The sequence below is a fragment of the Triplophysa dalaica genome, chromosome 17 (assembly GCF_015846415.1).
Source record: "Triplophysa dalaica isolate WHDGS20190420 chromosome 17, ASM1584641v1, whole genome shotgun sequence".
Classification (NCBI taxonomy): Eukaryota; Metazoa; Chordata; class Actinopteri; order Cypriniformes; family Nemacheilidae; genus Triplophysa; species Triplophysa dalaica.
Genome location: NC_079558.1, coordinates 12,214,229 through 12,233,883, shown reverse-complemented (window position 1 = coordinate 12,233,883; position 19,655 = coordinate 12,214,229). Strand labels below are relative to the sequence as shown.

The window sequence follows — 19,655 nt, the reverse complement described above, 5'->3', positions numbered from 1 at the left end:
AGCAAATGCATTTCAATATCAAAATTGAGGATTGAACATTCAGCACTGGAACTGTGGATTGTCTTGTCATGTTCTTGCCGCAGGGAATGTAATTATCCTGCAGATAAGAAAATTTTCTCTGAGTAGAGAGATTTCACTTACGCTTATCTAACCTGTAATCCCTCAATCGTTTCATGTGGCGGCGGTATCACTACCTCACAGTGTTTGGGTGCTGAAGCTTATGTAATATTGTAAAATGACTCCCACCATATTAAATATGGCCTGTATAATCCATTTTGTTCTTTAATAATTGTCCTTTTTAATAGAGAGCTCTTCTCACCATTCAGGCCCGAGTTTCATAACCATCCAACGTTCCATTCCAGGGCTTTAAATGAGATGGTTCTGTCAAAATGAAATGGGAAAATGAATGTCTCCCTAAAATAAGAGTTAATCATTTATTCACCCTTGTGTCGTTTAAAATATGCAAGCTATTTTTCCTTCAGTGGAACACAGAAGAAGATATTTTGAGAAATGTTGCATTGGATTTGTCCATAACAATGGAAGTCAATGTTGCTCGTCTACCAACATTAGTCAAAATATATTTTTTCCGGTTTCTTAAAATAACATGAGGGTCAGTTTATATTTGCTATACATCAGCACACATTTGATTCCCATCATTTGTTATGGTTACTTTTTGGTTCGTTCAAGGGTTGCATAATTCTGTACCACTTTAACAGAAACTGGATTCTGACACCAACTTCCCTGTTTCTCATCATTGCATACCCATTTTCTTCAATTTTCTTCTTTTTTCTCTTGGGAAAATAGCAACACATCCTCCCTGTAGAACACTATTAGTTTCTTCTTATCCTCTTTAAACAGGTATCGTCTGGTCATATTCTCTTCTCAAAGAAGGTACAAGAGTCGAATAATTTTGACTGAGAATAAACGGGACAATTTCTATGAAAAGATTTTAAATGTTGCACACGGTGGTACAAAAGCGACCAATCATCTGATATTTGATCTATGCAAATGTGGACGGTTTGCACTCTAAACCGCATGTGATTCCATCAGTTAGACCCGCTGACATCATGTAATATAATTTTTTTCTTAAATGTTCATAGCATTCAGTCCATGTTTGTCTGCTTTAAGGTAATATGCAAGTGCATGTGTAAACATTGACCTTGAGCAGATATACACATAAAATGTACTTCGTCTCCAAAAGCACTGATGACTCATCTGGCACCCTACATATATTTTGTCCAGTCTTAATAAAAAAAAGACTTTCTTTTTCCATGCCTGGCCAAAAAAAGAATAATGATGCAGGCAAACCAACAATCAAATTTATCTTTCTTAATATTTCTCGTGCCTTCAAATTTATTCAGACAATCTCTTCAAATTCGATTTTATTTAAATATTTCAATGGATTACATAAAACTACTAAATTCACAAGATACCACATGTCCCTCATATACATGTATTGTACTTTGAATACATTCTAAAACCGTAACTCCACACCGACGTTCATTTCTAGTAAATGCGCAGGATCGATGGTGTAGAGTGATCATTTACAGTATGTGTAAACACTTGCATGACCTACAAACCACTTCTTTCTTCAAAACAATTAACCATCTAGAAATCCTATGATGGGAATAAAAATTATATTCTCAGTTAAATAATTCTGCTAATATTCTGGCAATTCTATGTGGATGTGACATTTTCATTCAAACTTTAAATATAAATTCTCAGAGAATCTATTTATTACCAATATAACAAACAATCTATTTTTATTTTACAAAACCAGTGTTGATAGAGTCCAGACATCAGTTTTCTATTTTAAATGAGGGAAAAATGTATGGGTTATGGATGTGACAATAAAGGATGCAGAGACAACATACTTTGTAGGATTCATGTAAATGTACAAACCAAGAACAATAATACCCAACAAATGTGATAGCTCTTCATAGAACATAGAATAGTTTCTATATTTTAAACTTCATGTGCCTATTCCCATGAGGAATATGGACTGTAATGGATAGGACATTTAACTGAAATGGAAAACTATACTTACAAAAAACAGAGACTCCACTTGGGTATTTAAATAACTCCACTAAATAATGACATCTGATCAGTATTGGGGGAAAAATATTTGAAGGTTGACATTTGCATGAAAATGCCATGATCCTGTAGCTCAGATGCTTGAGTATTGCATTATATGTGCAAAAGTTGTAGGTTTGATTTCCAGAGAACACGCATTTTGATTAAAGCTGCTTTGGTTAAACCATCTGCTAAATTCATAAATGTGCAGTAAATGCAAATTGAGTTTAAGATAATCTGTTCATATCATCCCATAAACCAGCAACAAATCTCATTTGTTCAGCATTGCACATGGACAGTTCATGTAAATTGCACTGGTGGGCAGCATCAGTTAGAGGCTATCAGCATCTAAACAGTGCACTTTTATTTCTCGAGCCAGTGTGCACGTTCAGCAGCACGCTCATTTTTCATCGGCTCTCTATCAGCATCCATTTAACGGTGTTGAGTTCCTGGTGACCTGCGGATACCTGCAGACTCATCCTATCCGCAATGAGATCAACAGCAGCGGCAGCAAACACATCCCTGAGATACATGCAAGTCTGCAGCCTCACTCTCTTTGTAAAGGGGGAATGCATTTACATTTTGAACAGGACAAAAGGGGTTTCATCCATATGTCTAATAAATAAATAAAATAATGTATAAATAAAAATAATTACGAACGTGCGTGTAAAAGCAGGAATAATACTTTAATTGTTGATTATATTGTCATTTCCTTCAAACAATGCCAACACTGGGATTTTTCTGAAGAGTTGTTTAAGGTCGACTGGTTAATCCATATCATCCCATCATATAAATGAACAGCTGTCAATCTTACATAAAGCACCACGACAAAAATCATCAGCTTCTGTCATCTTGCGATACACCGATGGTGTCGAATGATTCGCACAGTAATCTACTCACCATTGAATCTTTCCGATTCGCCACGTCTTCTGTCACCAGCCTGAAATACAGCGGACTGCAGAGATGACAGTCTATTCTCATGTTATTTTCGCGTTTTTCTCATGCGCATTTGCGGCTCTTCCGGTGCTGTTGGAGAATGAGACGGTCAGCCGCACCATAACTCACCCCGGCAGATAATCCCCTTCGCCTTTCTATTGTGTGCTCATAGTGTGCTGCTAGGGTAAAATCACAGCTTCGTAAAGGACTCGATGAGGGCTCGGCTCACTAGAACGCGTCAGCCAATAGAAGTACAGATTCGTCTCGACTGTCATACATACCCCGCCCACCATGAACTTCAGTGAGTCATTTGTACCTTTTTCCATACCTAGAGGCCTGTATTTTCCTACTAAGAACTTTAATGGGGTCATCGACTTCAAGTTAAAGCCTGCAAATTCATTTCTAACTGAAGATTGCGTGGATGTTTTTCGTTTTTTAAAATACCCTACACTGTTACCTTTCATATAAGACAGACACTGACAATGAAATGCGAAAGAGTACAACCTTTATATATGGTGGGGATCAGTAGAATGAGTTAATATCTTCCTCAAATGACGGTCAGATAATAAATAGGGAAACAAGTGCCACAATGGCTCCGTCTGGGTTGCGGGGTATTTTTTTAGGATCTGAACTCAAATAGTCGGCATGGCGGTATCAAGTCTGTTGACTTTATTCATTATCAACATTATAAATGATAAAAACCGATATTCTTGTCAGTTCTGGCTATTGTTACCGGGCACACGAAGAGCAGCATGTCTTCTTTTTTACCGGCTGAGGAACATACTCTTACTAGAGTAAAATAGGCCTATTCTGTTTTAAAGCTTTTATACGTTCTGTTTTTCTGCAAATCTTAAAATAAAAAAATAATACCGGTGTAACGAGGAAGGCGGTATCGGAGCCGTGAGGCGGGAGTGATAGTGGGAATCAGCCGTGCGCACACCGGTCCCGCAAATCTCACAGAGGAAACCAGTCGACCGTAAAGTGGCTGCCGGTCTTATATTCGGTATTATTGTTTGTTTATTTTGGATTAAACTTTATTGAATGTTCGCTGGTTCCGTTTCTTTCCTTCCACACTTTGACATTTTCTACAACCGGATATATTTACAGGATATAATATTAGTGCGTTGTGAATATTTAATGATAATTAAGCTTGCTGTGAAATTTTGACAAAATAAAAACATAAACAATTAGATCTTAATTTATATAAATATTCTAATACTCGTTTTTATGAGCTGGAATACCTCTGGTTAGCTCATTTTATTTGTATTAAATAACGGTGCACATTTAAGTCATTATGTGCTCGTTTTTTAAATCCCAAATACTTTATTTAATAAAATATTGCATATTTGGCTGTTTTATTTTTTTTAAAGTAATTTTTATTAGGATTTTGAAAAGACGAAGATGTGCGGTAAAACTAGGGATGGGTATAATAGATTTTAAATACACCGATAAGGAGTATTTAAAATCTATGATACCCATTTTAACAGTTTTTTTTTCATATTTTTATGCAAATAAGGAAACCAAAACAAAGACAAAGACAAAATAAATTAATATAGAAGACATCATATAGAATACATTGTATCATAGGATGCTATTAAAGTTTATGCATATTGCATTATAGCTGATAAAATAAAAACTGCACTACGAAAGATCTCCATGATTAGCCTATTTTTGCATTTCCTGCTTTTCCCTGCCTGGATGACCTTAGCTCACATGTGTTTTTTTACAATTTTGGTTCAATGCAAAAAGGGCAGTGTGAAAGCAAACCACAACAAACAAAAACAATCAACACTATATTTGGTCCGAACCAAAGCCACTGAACTAGCGGACTTTCCTGATGTGAATATACCCTATACACATTTTAACAACGGTAATGTTGCAAACCCATTTCCCTTTGCTATTGATGTTAATATGCGAACTCTAGTGGTGAAAATGACATATAGTGCCTTTATAATGCCAAACTGACATTTCTGTAAAATCAGCCACAACATCTCAACTTCTAGATCATTGTTATAACTTTACTGTTGGGATTCGGGGTAAGGTAACCAGACTTTTTAAAATGAACTTTTATGTACAATCGATTACCAGGTTTTATTTTCATAGATTTAAAAGTTTTCTGTGTTATATAACATCAGTAAAATAGAAATTGTGCAATTTTTATATAGCCTACAGTTGAAAAAAACAATAAAACGCTAAATTAATTCTATTTTTAATACTAGTGATCTAAAAGATGGAATTGTACAAATGTAAAACTTATGACATATCGTATGACATATCGCCTGTTGCTCCCTAACTCTTTGTAAGTCGCTTTGGATAAAAGCGTCTGCTAAATGACTAAATGTAAATGTACATGTAAAACTGAAAAAAACGTATAGACAGTTCAGCGGGAACCACATAAACAAGCATTACCGTATGTGGCCAAAACTTATTTCTGGCAGACCTTTGCAAAGAATAATTATGTTTTAATTATTTTTTTTAACAATTAATATTAGTGGTGGGCCGTTAACGCAGTGAGACTCTTATCGCGCGATAACAAAAATGTCGCCGTTAATCTATTCTCAAAGTTGGGTTGGGAGCTGGGTCTATACTACGCAAGCTATGATGACTTTCACCTTGATATTTTAGCGCAGATGTATACCAGTTTAACTCCACTGTACGGGGCGAGAACAAGATTTTTTAACTCGCGTGATTCACGTCATTCGCGCCGCCTCATCATCTCATAACCAGGGCTTCATTCGCGCGATTCGCTCCGCAAGTAGGTCTATTGCCTCTTTGCATTTACACATAAATCACTCGCGCTTGACACGCCATTCGCGTTTGGTCTGAACACAACATAACGTTACTGTGAAATTACCGCATCAAACGTGACGTGCTAACATGGATGCAGCTATGAAGCCGCCGGGTTTGCTTCAGGGAATATTATTTTTTAAGAAGCTTCCCAATGGAAGCATCGACAAGACTAAGGTTGTTTGCACCTTGTGCAATGCGGAATTGGTTTAAAAAAAAAAAAACTTTCTCTCAACAGGTACTGGTCTAGCTTTAGTTGAAACCAGTAACTTTGTATTGAGATCTAATGTATTATGGCTCCTGTATGACAGGTCGCTTGTTGCTCCCTCACTCTTTGTAAGTCGCTTTGGATAAAAACGTCTGCTAAATGACTAAATGTAAATGTACTGTAGGAGCTCTTCCAGTCTCAAGTACCACCTAAACGCAAAGCATCCCTTAGCTAATGCGAAAGTAAACACAAGTACATCTTATTGAACATAACTTATTTTCATCACCAATTATCATAGTAGAACAGCTTTCTCAAGCAGTTTGTGATGCATTTTAGAAACAGGAGATGAGCCCCTGGTCTAATGCGCCACCTGGCTTGAGAAACCCGTTCTCAAAGACTTACTTTTAGTCATTATATGGGTAGCACACATATTCTGAATGCCTTCGGCAGAATTCAAAGGAGCCATTTTAATCTAGATTAATCTAGATTAATTACAAGATTAATCTAGATTAATTACAAGATTAATCTAGATTAATCTAGGTTTTAAAAAAAAATCTATGCCCACCACTAATTAATATACACTAAGATATTTGTTTAAATTAATATAAATTAAACATCAAATTATTATCAACTAGCACAGATAATACTTTGGGCCAGGCACTTGTGGCTGATGAAACCGTCTATAAAAACAAGGAGCTGAAAATATTCCATTAATATTGAAAGAGTGGGCACTTTGGAAGTGGCTACGAAAATAAACACAAATCAGAGCCAAAATTATTTTACTCTGATATATAAATAATACCGGTTGCAGCCCGTATCAGATTCAAGTCACTAATGCTTGCCTACAGGACTATCACTGGATCTGCACCGGCATACTTCCACACTCTCCTGCACTCCTACATCCCATCAAGATCCCTGTGTTCAGCAAACCAGCGGCGTCTTGTATTGCCTTCCCAAAAGGGCAGTAAATCGCTTTCCCGTTCGTTCTCATTCACAACTCCTTCCTGGTGGAACATTCTTCCTAACTCTGTCCGTTCAACCACATCTCTCACAACATTTAAAAAACTACTTAAAACCCATCTCTTCTGTGAATACTTGACAGACAAATGAAAAAAAAAAACACTAACCCTTTATCTCAACAGGTAGTGGTCTAGCTTTTGTTGAAACCAGTAACTTTGTATTGGCACTTAATGTATTATGGGTCCTGTATGACATATCGCTTATTGCTCCTTAACTCTTTGTAAGTCGCTTTGGATAAAAGCGTCTGCTAAATGTCTAAATGTAAATGTAAATAAATTTATGATTCATGTTCTCATTCACATAATGTGCGTGCAGCTCTACAGAGAAAAAAGTTTGACATAACAATATATTCTCGGACAGATACATGATCCTCACTCAGGACCACTCATATTGTCATGATTTTTACAGAATGAATCCAGACAGGCTCTGCGGACGCTTCTCTAAAGTCTTTATATATTTAATTAACTAGTAAATGACAATTCAAAAAGGAAATGTAACATTCCCATGACAATTAGTAGTAAAACAGCACAGACTTAGTCAATTACATGACCAAACAAGTGAAAAGAAACTGGCCAGTAAATTGTGCAATATTATATTATATTGTAAAGATATTAGAAGTTAAAAACACCTATGAAACACTAACCATTTAACATTCTGCGGGAATAATACTGTAAAATTATATATGAAATACAGGCTAGAATCCGCCAACCATACCACCCTCAGACACAGGATTACGAGCTTCACACGCTCGTTCCAACTCACCAGAATACTAATCACCAACACCTGTTCCAGATTACATCACACACACACACATAAATCACTCACCACCCGTTCACAAGCATCCTGTCTTGATGTTTCAAGCCTCACATTACCTTAACTCTTACATTATGAACCCAAAGAATTTCTAACTGGATTAATCACTGGGATTCCTCTATTACCCCTTGTTGCTGGCACACGGACTATACACAGATAAGACTCCTTGTTTTTGCCTTGTTCACCGGCGATCTTCACCCTAAGTTTATGCCTTCTAAAATTTGTCTATGGAATTCAGAATAAAACTTGTTTGGTGACACCACCTGCTCTTGTTCCTCCTTAAGTTCGTGACAGAAGACCGGATCACACAGAAAACTTAAAGAAAAGAAATGGAAGCCCAAGCTCCTGGAACTCCTGAACCGTTCCAAGAACTGTTCGAATTACTTCGCTCATCACTACCGCCACCAGCGAATCCATCGCTGCTATCTGCTCCTGTTTGTCCAATGGCTAAGCCCACTACCTTTTCCGGTGAGGTATCCGAATGTATTTGCTTCCTGCTCCAATGCTCCTTATACTTTGAGATGCTTCCTCAACAGTTCGCTAATGACCGCGCTAAAATGGGGTTCATCATCTTGCTACTTTCCGAAGAGCTCGCCAATAGGCCCAGTCGGTATGAAACGCCAACAGTCCCATCACCCGCTCCCTTGACAGGTTTGTTGCATATTTCAAAGTTTTTGGCACCTGTACTACTTCCCTATCTGTGCACAATGAACTTTTAACATACGACCAGCTCAAAAATCTGTTCATGAGTACACCATACAGTTTTCCAGCCGCCAGTGGATGGAATGAGATGGCGCTTCTCTCCGCTTATTGCAGAGGACTCAACCCGAGGATTCAACAACAATTGTCCATTTGCTGTGCCTCCGTAGGATTAGAAAGTTTTATGCAAAAGGCCCTACACATTTCCCAAAACCTCAATGCCGCACAACTGGAATACCGGCCCGCATCTCGCACAACACCATATCCGAGGTCCCCCTCACCAAAACCAATGCAGACGGACAGGTACTACCTGTCACGTACAGAGAGCGAGAGATGCAGACGCCTCAATCTATGCCTGTATTGTGGAAGCCAAGGACATGTGGTCCACACCTGCCCCATTCGTCCTCCAACACATGCGGTGAGTCCTATTCATCTAAGCAATTTAGCCATGAATATTCCGTATAACGATAGTATGTTGATTCTAGTCCAAAAATCCTCCTGTCCCAAACTACGCTGTATTCCCCGTCTCAAACATCTCATTATCTACCTAATTATTAACATTCAAGAAGAACTGCTAGGATGGGGCATGGTGACTTCCTGTACTCCCAAACTGAAGCTAGAACTTCCACATAATCACAAAGAGGAAATCTCTTTTGTGGTGCTAGATGCGGCCACAGTGGACTTCGTCCATCTGAACTCCCAAACAGTAAAATTTGAAATCCTCTTCCCCTAGTACCCTCCGCCCTAGAAGAACTTCGAGGAGACAAAATATTCTCCAAGCTAGACCTCAGAAGTGCCTACAACTTCATCCGTATCCGAAAAGATGACGAGGGGAAAAACAGCCTTTATTACTCCTACCGGTCACTATTAGTACTACATTATGCCAAATGGCCTATCTAACAGCACCTCGGTATTCTAGAACTTCATGAACGATATCTTTCGAGACATGTTGCTCAAGTTTCTAATCATATACATAGATGACTTCCTTGTATACTCCCCAGATCCAGAGACCCTACAACACCACGTTTGTCAGGTACTGCAACACCTCCATGAATATCAACTCTACTTGAAGGAGAAATGTGAGTTTCACCTAACCACAGTACATTTAATGGATTATATCATCACCCCACAAGGAGTCTACATAGACCAGGGAACGGTAGAAGCAGTACACAACTGGCCACAACCTCAGACTCTCAAACAACTCCAACAGTTCCTCGGATTTGCAAACTTCTACCGCCGGTTTATCACTCAGTACAGTCAAATTGCAGCACTTCTGACCTACCTGCTCAAGAAAAAAGCCGGCAAACTTACCTGGGACACCACAGCAACAATGGCTTTCCAGCTCCTGAAAGAAGACTATGTGTCGCCCCCACGCTCACCCATCCTAATCCTGACCTTCCGTTCATGGTGGAGGCGGACGTGTGGGGGCGTCCTATCACAATATAAGGGAGAACCACCTACACTTTACAAATTATCCCCAGCTGAACAGAACTAGGTGTAGCGATTTTAGCTGCATGTTAAAATAAGGATGAGTTTAACTCACCAAATATGATCCTCCACCAGATCTATCAAGATCACATCCATGAAATGAGTTATTAAAAAGTCAATTTTTTTCAAGGATTTAGTTTAGCTCAAAGGAAAATATGTATAATAATCATTATTACACATACATATTTTACAATTTCTGATAAGCAGTATAGTGATACAATTCCTATATGTATTCGTCCAGCATATGCATCAATGATTTTATACACTAACGTTATCTCCTGACCATAAGTAACATGACTTTACCAAACAGAATTAAGAGCAGAGGTAGCATAGATCGAAACACAGTTTTACTGACCCGTTTGTGAGCGTGAGCACAGAAAACCCATCACAAATGCCTTTATGGTTATTTATTAAGCTCTACTCTACATGATAAACATAATGACGATCGTGTAAACACTAACAAATACATGAAACACCAACGCGCTAGGAAGCGCAGAGAGAGAGAGAGAGAGATAGAGAACAGAGAAGAGAGAAGAGAGAGAGAGTGAGAGTGAAAGTGAGAGAGAGAGACAGAGGGAGAGGGAGAGGGAGGGCATGGCCGCGAGGCAGGTAAAACATGTCTGAAAACCAATAAAATAATCTTTAACAAAGAGGCACGCTCTTAACGCAGCTCCTCTATATTAAGAAACGGATACTTCCTATCTCTGTGTTGGACCAATATCCGTATGCGCGTGGATGGAAATCTTTAATGGTTTCAGAATGTAGTCCTGTTAAATCTCTGAGTTTAGGTTATGAGTCCAAAGTTCCATGGCCTAATCGGACTCCCCAGAGGGGAGCCCCAAGCCAGGGTGTCCGTTGGATTGTCCTCCGCGTTCTCTTTCTTTTCCCTTTCAATTCTTAAATCCCACTGAAGTGGATTGTTGATGGTGTTTTTAAATGCATACCAGCCCTGCCCCCAGGTGGTCTGCGGGCCAATGGCATGAAAGTGATAAGTGGGCCAGAGAAATTTCCTTTGTTTCTCATTGCGCATCATTTGCATAGCTCTGACAGTATGGTCAGTTTACATTTAATACCTAAACTTAGTTATGGACATATTATGATGCATGCTATGTTTTTATAACATAGCTCATCATGTAGGGAATTCAGAGATGTGTAGTTACATATGAATCATGTAAGTCTATGAGCTGTGAATCATCCCAATGTGTGAATGTACACTCACATACAGGCCCGGACATAAGAACACCAAAGCCGATGCCCTATCCAGAATTCACTCACCTGACCCACTCACGGAATTACCTGGACCCGTTCTCCCCTCTACTATGTTTGTTTGTCCTATTCTCTGGACACTAGATGACGAGATCAGACAGACTACCCTAGAGGAACCATCTCCACCAGGACGTCCGGAGGGGAAAAATCTACGTCCCCACCTCTCTCCGACTCACCCTCCTTGACTCAGTTCACATGTCTCCAGGATCTGGCCACCCAGGCCATCAACAAACTCTCACTCTACTTCAAGAACGATACTGGTGGCCATGCATGCACAAAGATGTTCACCAATACATCAAAGGATGTTCGGTTTGCGCTATCACCACAACACCCCATCGCCTCCCAGAGGGTAAACTGCTGATACTCCCAATACCACAAGATCGTGGTCACACATTGGTATAGATTTTGCCACCGACCTACCCAACACATAGGGCTTCACCACAATCCTGGTTGTAGTTGATCAATTCTCAAAAGCCTGTAAACTAATCCCACTGAAAGGTTTATCTACAGCCTTTGAGACTGCTAAAGCTTTGTTCCATCAGGTATTCCGCAACTTTAGTTTACCCAAGGATATAGTCTCTGACCGAGGTCCCGAATTCACTTCATGTGTATGGAAAGCCTTCTTCTAGCTACTGTGAGTGTCTATCAGCCTTTCCTCGGGCCACCACCCGCAAACAAACGGCCAAATGGATCGTAAAATTCAGGAGATCAGGCGACATCTACGTGCCTACTGTCATGACCGTCAGGACCGTGGGAAGCAATATTTGCCTTGGGCCGAGTACACCCAAAACTCACTCTGCCTGGAAACCACAGGCTTTTCACCCTTCCAGTGCGTGCTTGGGTTTCAACCGCCGTTGTTCCCCTGGTCTGGAGCCTCATCAGAAGTCCCAGCCGTAGATGCCTGGTTTCAAAAGAGTAGGAGAGTTTGGGATTCAGCACACGTCCATCTACATCGGGCCAGACGGAAACATAAGAAGAACGCAGATACTCGTCTATGGTGCAATCCCATTTACCATCCAGGGATCGTGTCTGGCTTTCCACACATAATATGCGCCATCCTCTGTGCTGCAAGAAATTGAGTCCTCGCTACATTGGGCCATTCCCATAAAGAAACAAATTAACAATGTGACCTATGAATTACAACTACCCGACCGAAGTTGAATATCTCCTACCTTTCATGTCTCACTGCTTAAACCGTACATTGACCCTGTTCTTCCTCCCTCCACAGAGCCTGAACCACTCCCTCCAGAGATCAACCCTGGAGAATCCATCTATGTAGTCAACCAAATCCAAGACTCCCGAAGACGAGGCGGTCGACTACAATACCTGATCAACTTGGAAGGATACGGCCCCGAGGGGAGGTCATGGGTTGATCAGCACAACGTACTACATCCAGCCTTGCTATCGGACTTCCATCATCTACACCCTGATCTTTCTGCTCCCCGAGGTCATGGCCGTCCTCGTCGCCACTGGAGTGTGTGGGAGATGCTCGTGGAGGAGGGGGTAATGTCACGGATCCGCCAACCACACCACCCTCAGACACAGGATTACCAGCTTCACACTCGTTCCAACTCATCAGATTACTCATCACCAACACTTGTTCCATTAGATCACACACACATAAGTCTCTCACCACCCGTTCACAAGCATTCGGTCTTGATGTTTCAGAATAAAACTTATTTGGTGACACTATCTGCTCTTGTTCCTCCTTGAGTTTGTGACACTAGTTTGTATCCTCGGACACTTGCTTCACCTCACATTTGTTCTTGGTCTTAATATTAGTGTATTTTACTATCGTTACTATCACTGGCATTGCCAAATTACTTGTAACTCCATATTAATTGAAACGTAACGCCGCTAGCATAGTGTTAGCATGTTAGCTTGCCTTCTGTCTACACTGTGGAATATCATCTCCCCCTATTTGTCTTGTGTGCTAACTGTTTCTCTTTTTAAGCGTATATACTAAGACTCATCAAGCAACCTTGGTAAGTTAGGATTGCACTTCATACCCGGCGAGTCATGGCTTCTATTCCTATTGTTGTTACTTGCACCTCATGTCATATGTTTAGCTTAGCCTTCTCTGTCAGCGGCGAGGGTTTTACATGCTATAAATGCAGGGAAGTAGTTAGGCTGACGGAGAAGATCTTAGAATTAGAGTCTCGCATCCAATCTTTATTTGAGGATAGTAAGAGTGTTAGGACCGTAGAAAACACTTTGGAAGCGAGCAATGTTGGCGCACACAGCTCGGTTCCGGTTGAAAATCCCCTGCAGCTGGGAAACTTTGTGACCATGAGACGGCATAGTCGTAAGACAAAACATCACTCAACCGTTCCGATTAAAGTCTCGAACAGGTTTGCCCCGCTCAGTGACGCACCGACTGAGAAACCTGCTGAAAGTGCCCTAGTGATCGGTGATTCTATTGTCCGGAACATTAACATAGAGGCACCAGCCACCATAGTCAAATGTTTACCGGGAGCCAGAGCGCCTGATATCAAGTCAAATTAAAATGTGCTGGCCAAGGCTAATCGTAAATTCAGTAAGATTGTTATTCACGTCAGCACAAATGATGTAAGACTCCGTCAATCGGAGATCACTAAAGTTAATATTAAAGAGGTGTGTGAGCTCGCAACTCAGAAGTCAGACACTGTAATATTCTCTGGCCCCCTCACTGCTTACCGTGGTGATGAGATTTATAGCAGATTATCATCACTAAATGGCTGGTTGTCTGAGTGGTGCCTGCAGAATAATGTAGATTTTATAAATAACTGGAAGAGTTTTGAGGGCAGACCTGACCTGTTGAAAAGAGATGGTCTCCATCCCTCCTGGGATGGGGTTTCCCTCCTCTCTAGAAATTTGGCACACAGTCTTAATAATGTTAAAGGCTGACTACCTGGGGCCCAGGTCAGGAAGGAGACAGAATGGCTTAACCAACTGTCTGCTTGCCGTCTCACGTTACAGAATACATAAAATTTACAACATGTAATAATCCCTTCTCACAAACAACATAAAATAGAGACTGTGTCTGTCCCCCGGATTAGCAAACATAAGATAATGCGTAAACCTCTTGAAAGTAATTTAATAAACGTTAAACAAATCAAACATGAACAAAATACAGATAATCAACTGTTACCACTCGGATTGCTTAATATTATATCGCTCTCAAATAAAGGACTTTTTGTTAACGATAAGATAATTGATCATAAAATGAACATGCTCTGTTTGACAGAAACATGGCTAAAGCCAGATGATTATTTTACTCTAAATGAATCCGTTACCCAAGATTATTACTATAAACACGAGCCTCGTCTAAAAGGTAGAGGGGGAGGTGTCGCTGCACTTCACAATAATTATTTTATCACCTCTCAGAATTCTAATTTTATATACAATTATTTCATTAAGTCATGGTACTTCACGTATCAACAGCCAATACTCAGGACAAAACATTTTTAAAATGTATCCTAGCTATTGTATATAGGCCTCCAGGGCACCACACAGATTTTATTAAAGAATTTGGTGGGTTCTTATCAGAACTAGTAGTGGCCGCAGATAGGATCCTTGTCGTTGGTGACTTTAACATCCATGTAGATTATGATACAGATGCCTTGGGAATGGCTTTCAAAGACACTATTAACTCCATGGGCGATAGTCAACATGTGTCAGGACCCACTCACCTTCGTAATCATACTGTAGTTTTAATACTATCTTGCGGTATAAATGTGGACGATGTTAAAATCGTTCAGCAGAGTGAAGACATTTCGGATCATTATCTGATACTATGTTTGCTGCAGTGGCCTATGGCTGCAAATCAAACTCCTTGTTACAAATATTGTAGAACGATTACTTCAACTACCAAATATGCGTTTCTCGACAATCTGCCTGAATTGTCTCAAATATTTAGCATGAGTAAAAACGATGACAATCTTTACATTACTATTGAAAATTTTAACTCTACCTTCTCGGAAACATTAGAAACAGTTGCTCCTCTGCGTTTAAAAAAGATTAAAAATGGCAGCCCAATACCGTGGTATAATGAACACACTCAGGCTATAAAGAAAGCGTCCTGTAAAATGGAGCGGAACTTTAAGAACACTAATTTAGAGGTATTTCGTATAGCATTGAAGGATAGTACTCGAAAATATAGGAAACCCAAACTCGACCCAAGAGAACTAGGGAATTACAGGCCTATATCGAATTTACCTTTTATATCTAAAGTTCTTGAAAAAGTAGTTTCAACTCAGTTATGCTCCTTCCTCCAAAGGAATGACATTAATGAAGAATTCCAGTCTGGATTTCGAGCATTTCACAGTACAGAGACTGCTTTGATCAGAGTTACAAATGATCTGCTTTTAGCGTCTGACCGTGGCTGTATTTCGTTATTGGTGCTGCTAGACCTAAGTGCTGCATTTGACACCATTGACCACAGCATACTCCTACACAGACTCGAAAAGTACGTCTACATTAATGGAATAGCATTGAAATGGTTTAAGTCTCATTTATCTGACCGTTTTCAATGCAATAAACAATGATATGTCCCGCAAATCGCAAGTCCAGTATGGTGTACCACAGGGCTCAGTCTTAGGGCCTCTGCTCTTCGCATTATATATGCTACCTCTAGGGGATATAATAAAATGACACGGAATTAGCTTTCACTGTTATGCTGATGATACTCAACTTTATATTTCCTTTAAGCCTCATGAAACACAGCAGTTCCGTCGAATAAAGGAATGCATAGTTGATTTAAAAAACTGGATGAGTAACAATTTTTTACTACTGAAGTTGGACGAAACAGAAGTGTCACTTACTGGACCAAAAACCACCATACGTAACAACCAAGAATACTGCTTAACTATTGACGGATGCTCCATAAAATCCTCATCGTCAGCTAAGAATCTTGGCGTTGTATTCGATAGTAATCTGTCATTTGAGAGCCATGTCGCCAACACCTGTAAAATTGCATTTTTTCATGTTAAGAATATATCTAAACTACGTTATATGCTGTCACTGTCAGATGCAGAGAAATTAATTCATGCATTCAGGACATCAAGACTAGATCACTATAATGCACTTTCAGGTGGTTGCCCTGCAGGCCTATTACAAAAACTGCAACTGGTTCAAAACGCGGCAGCTCGAGTTCTTACACGTACAAAAAAGTATGAGCATATAACCCCGGTTCTGTCAACCTTGCACTGGTTACCTATAAAGCATCGCATTAACTTTAAGATCTTGCTTATTACCTATAAAGCCCTACATGGTCTAGCGCTGCAGTATTTGAAAGAACTTCTATTGTATTACAATCCTCCACGTGCATTACGCTCTCAGCCGTCCTGTCAGTTGGTAATACCTAGAATTTCAAAATCAAGTGCAGGAGGTAGATCCTTTTCTTATCTAGCGCCTACACTTTGGAATATTCTTCCCTGCACTGTCCGGGAGGCAGACACACTCTGTCAGTTTAAATCTAGACCAAAAAAGCATCTTTTTAATCTTGCATACACTACACCTCCATAATATTACTCCTCAGAGGATTTAGGCTGCATTATTTAGATCAACCGGAACCAGGAACACATCCAACAACAAATGATGTACTTGTTGCGTCAAAGAGTGCAGAACAGTACTCTACTATCAGCCAGTCTTGTCTCTTTGTTCCAAGGTTGCCGCAGGATGCAGTTCATGACCAGATCTGATGGTAGAGCTGAGAATGGGAAGCGGTGATCTGACAAGAGCTGAGATGATAGAGCTGGATAAAGGACGCGGCAACTTGACACGATTTTTCTACAACACTTCAAATACTATTAGATTGTTAATGATAATCTTAAATCTATAATTTACCTTATTAGTACATTTATTTATTTTTTATTTAGCCTTTATGTGCAAGCACTGTTGAGCTTGTGCAGAGGCAGCAGCTTTTGCCTGGAATCCCTTAGTTGGGCCTGGGTCCTCCTGAGTTATTTTTTTTCGATTGGAGTTTTGGGTTCCTCGCCACCGCTTGCATATTGTTTTGCACTATTTGCCTGGCAGGAGGGGCTGCTTTAGAATTTTTGAAGTTAACATAATTAATATTGCATATAAGAATTTATAGTCAGTTTAATATTTGAACTGTGGTTCTCTGTCCTTCATCTCAAATGTGTGCTTTCACTGTGCGTGTGTGCGAGTGTGTTTGCGTGTGTGTGTCTATGTCAATGTGTGTAAGATTGTATGCATATTGTGTGTGTGGAGCATTTGTATGTCTGTCTTTTGTTGTTTTCACCTTTTTCTTGTTTTTACAGGTATAAGCCTTTAGTTGTTTTCTTGTATTCAATGTGTCTCATGTACAGCTGCTTTGTAACAATGAAAATTGTAAAAAGCGCTATATAAATAAAGTTGAATTGAATTGAACACAGGTAAGAGTTTTTTTAAAGAACCTTCCTGTGATATACTGTTGATGGCAGTTTCCGCACGTTTGTGATGGGTTTCTGCATTTGCATGTGACGCTCCATGACGTTAACTGGGGGCCAGGTTACGTCCTTAGTAGTCGAGAGGCGCACGACGCTCATATTTTGAGATATTAATTGTATTATATACTTTATAACAAAAAAAGGAGTTGGATTTTGTGGGGGAAGTTTTTGTTTTTTTATTACTTTCTTCTTACTAACATTTGCTTTGTTCATTCGTTGAGTATGGGAAAAGAAATATCGAAACCACTAACAGCTGAAACAGTAGATTTTATGTTCAGAAATAACAAGGGTTATTGGACTCAACCATTTGTTGATAATTTGGCTGGATGGTCTAAAAGCGCCGGACCGCAAATTGATAAATATCCCAGATTCGGTTCTTTTAAGAAAGATGATATGGAGCTAATGAAATCCATGGTTAAGGGTGGACGGGGTGATCCCCAATGGGATTATAAATATATTTGCGAATCGTATGAATAAAATTATATATATAAAACAATATGGAACAAAGGTCCTGAGAGTGTTATTAAATACGTGCTTAAATAATATTAATCCTGATTTGCCACGTTTGGTTCGTGTAAAGACAGCAAATTTAATGCAACAACCTGTTGAAGATTTTTGCAAACGCATTTGTGAGTTAGATGCATCTGATGGTTTAACTTCTTCTCTGTTTTAGCCAAACATGAAGTTATGCTGGCAGCTTCTCAATAGCAAATGGCTGCAGTGTCGGTGCGTACCAGAGGGAACCAAAGGGGCGGACCTCAATATAATCGGCGCCCGCCTCAGGGAGGTCTTAAAAGGTCTGGGCTGTGTCGCTATTGTGGCAAACTAGGCCACTGGGAGAGAGAGTGTTGAATGAAACAGGAACATGACAACGAACGTCTCCCTCGGGCACCACAGACAAACCAAACTCAAGCACCACTATATGGCAGTGGTTCTGCTGATCAATATCAGGTGTCTTGGGTGAATAAGAAGGGTGAACAAAATAATCCAAAACATCCTTAGGGGTGCCCACAGAGCGATTTCAGTCCAGATGCACAGTCAATGATTTGTTTTTCTTTTAGCAATCGCACGGATGAACTACCCATTGTGAGTTTAAAAGTAAATGGAGTAGATTACTCATTTTTAACCAACACTGGTGCTTCATCCTCATCTATGTCTGCTAAATTTTATGAAGGGTCGATCACAAATCGTACTATGCGCTCTGTTGGGGTTTCAGGGACCGAAGTTATTTGTCACATGACACCTGCCATTGAGGTAAAGGCACTTAATCATCTGCCTTTCTTTCACAAATTTGTTGTTACTCCAAATTCACCATTGAATCTTTTGGGCAGAGATCTCATGCATAAACTTGAATTGAGCATTGAGATTGTATTTTCAGACAGCTCTGTTAATTTTTCTTTGCTTTCAGATGTCCAAGATGCAACTGTAGAATTAATGCCACACTTCATGAGTAAAGATGAACCACAACAAGTTAAATACAACATTGCTGAGGTAAACCTGTCTTTGTGGTCACAGTATAAAGATGAATCAGGTTTTGTTGGTATACCTCCTTACAAGGTGAAATAAATCACACAGAAGCCTGTGTACATGAAGCAATACCCATTGTCACCTGAAAAGGTTGAGGGTATTCAACCGATACTTGATAATTTTTTCAAACAAGGTGTTATTGTCCCCACTCACTCACCTTACAATACACCAATCAATCCCATCAGGAAAGCTGATGGAACGAGTTGGCGTTTGACACAAGACTTGAGGGCTATTCATTCATTAATAATTCCTCTGGCCCCGATTGTGCCTGATGTGCCAACTATTCTGAATTCGATACCACACAATCACACTCACTTCACGGTGGTGGATCTGTGTTCAGCCTTCTTCTATATCCCCAGATACACAGCGTTGTTTGCATTTACATTTAAAGGTGCGCAGCTGACCTG

At 39.8% G+C, this 19,655-nt stretch overlaps 1 protein-coding gene across 2 annotated transcripts in view; it reads left to right on the top strand.

Moving 5' to 3' along the window:
- si:dkey-94l16.4 (transcription factor 20) overlaps positions 1-17,662 on the top strand; it is a 47,907-nt gene extending 30,245 nt beyond the window's left edge. Inside the window, exon 5 of one of the 2 annotated variants that reach the window (XM_056770605.1) lies at positions 16,938-17,662. In XM_056770605.1, the coding sequence (XP_056626583.1) occupies positions 16,938-16,961 (24 nt within the window). In that variant the 3' untranslated portion in view covers positions 16,962-17,662. Of the gene's footprint in view, positions 1-12,518; positions 12,718-16,937 lie in introns of those variants that run through there. The other variant, XM_056770603.1, reaches the window with a different exon arrangement.
- The last annotated feature ends 1,993 nt before the right edge of the window (positions 17,663-19,655 follow it).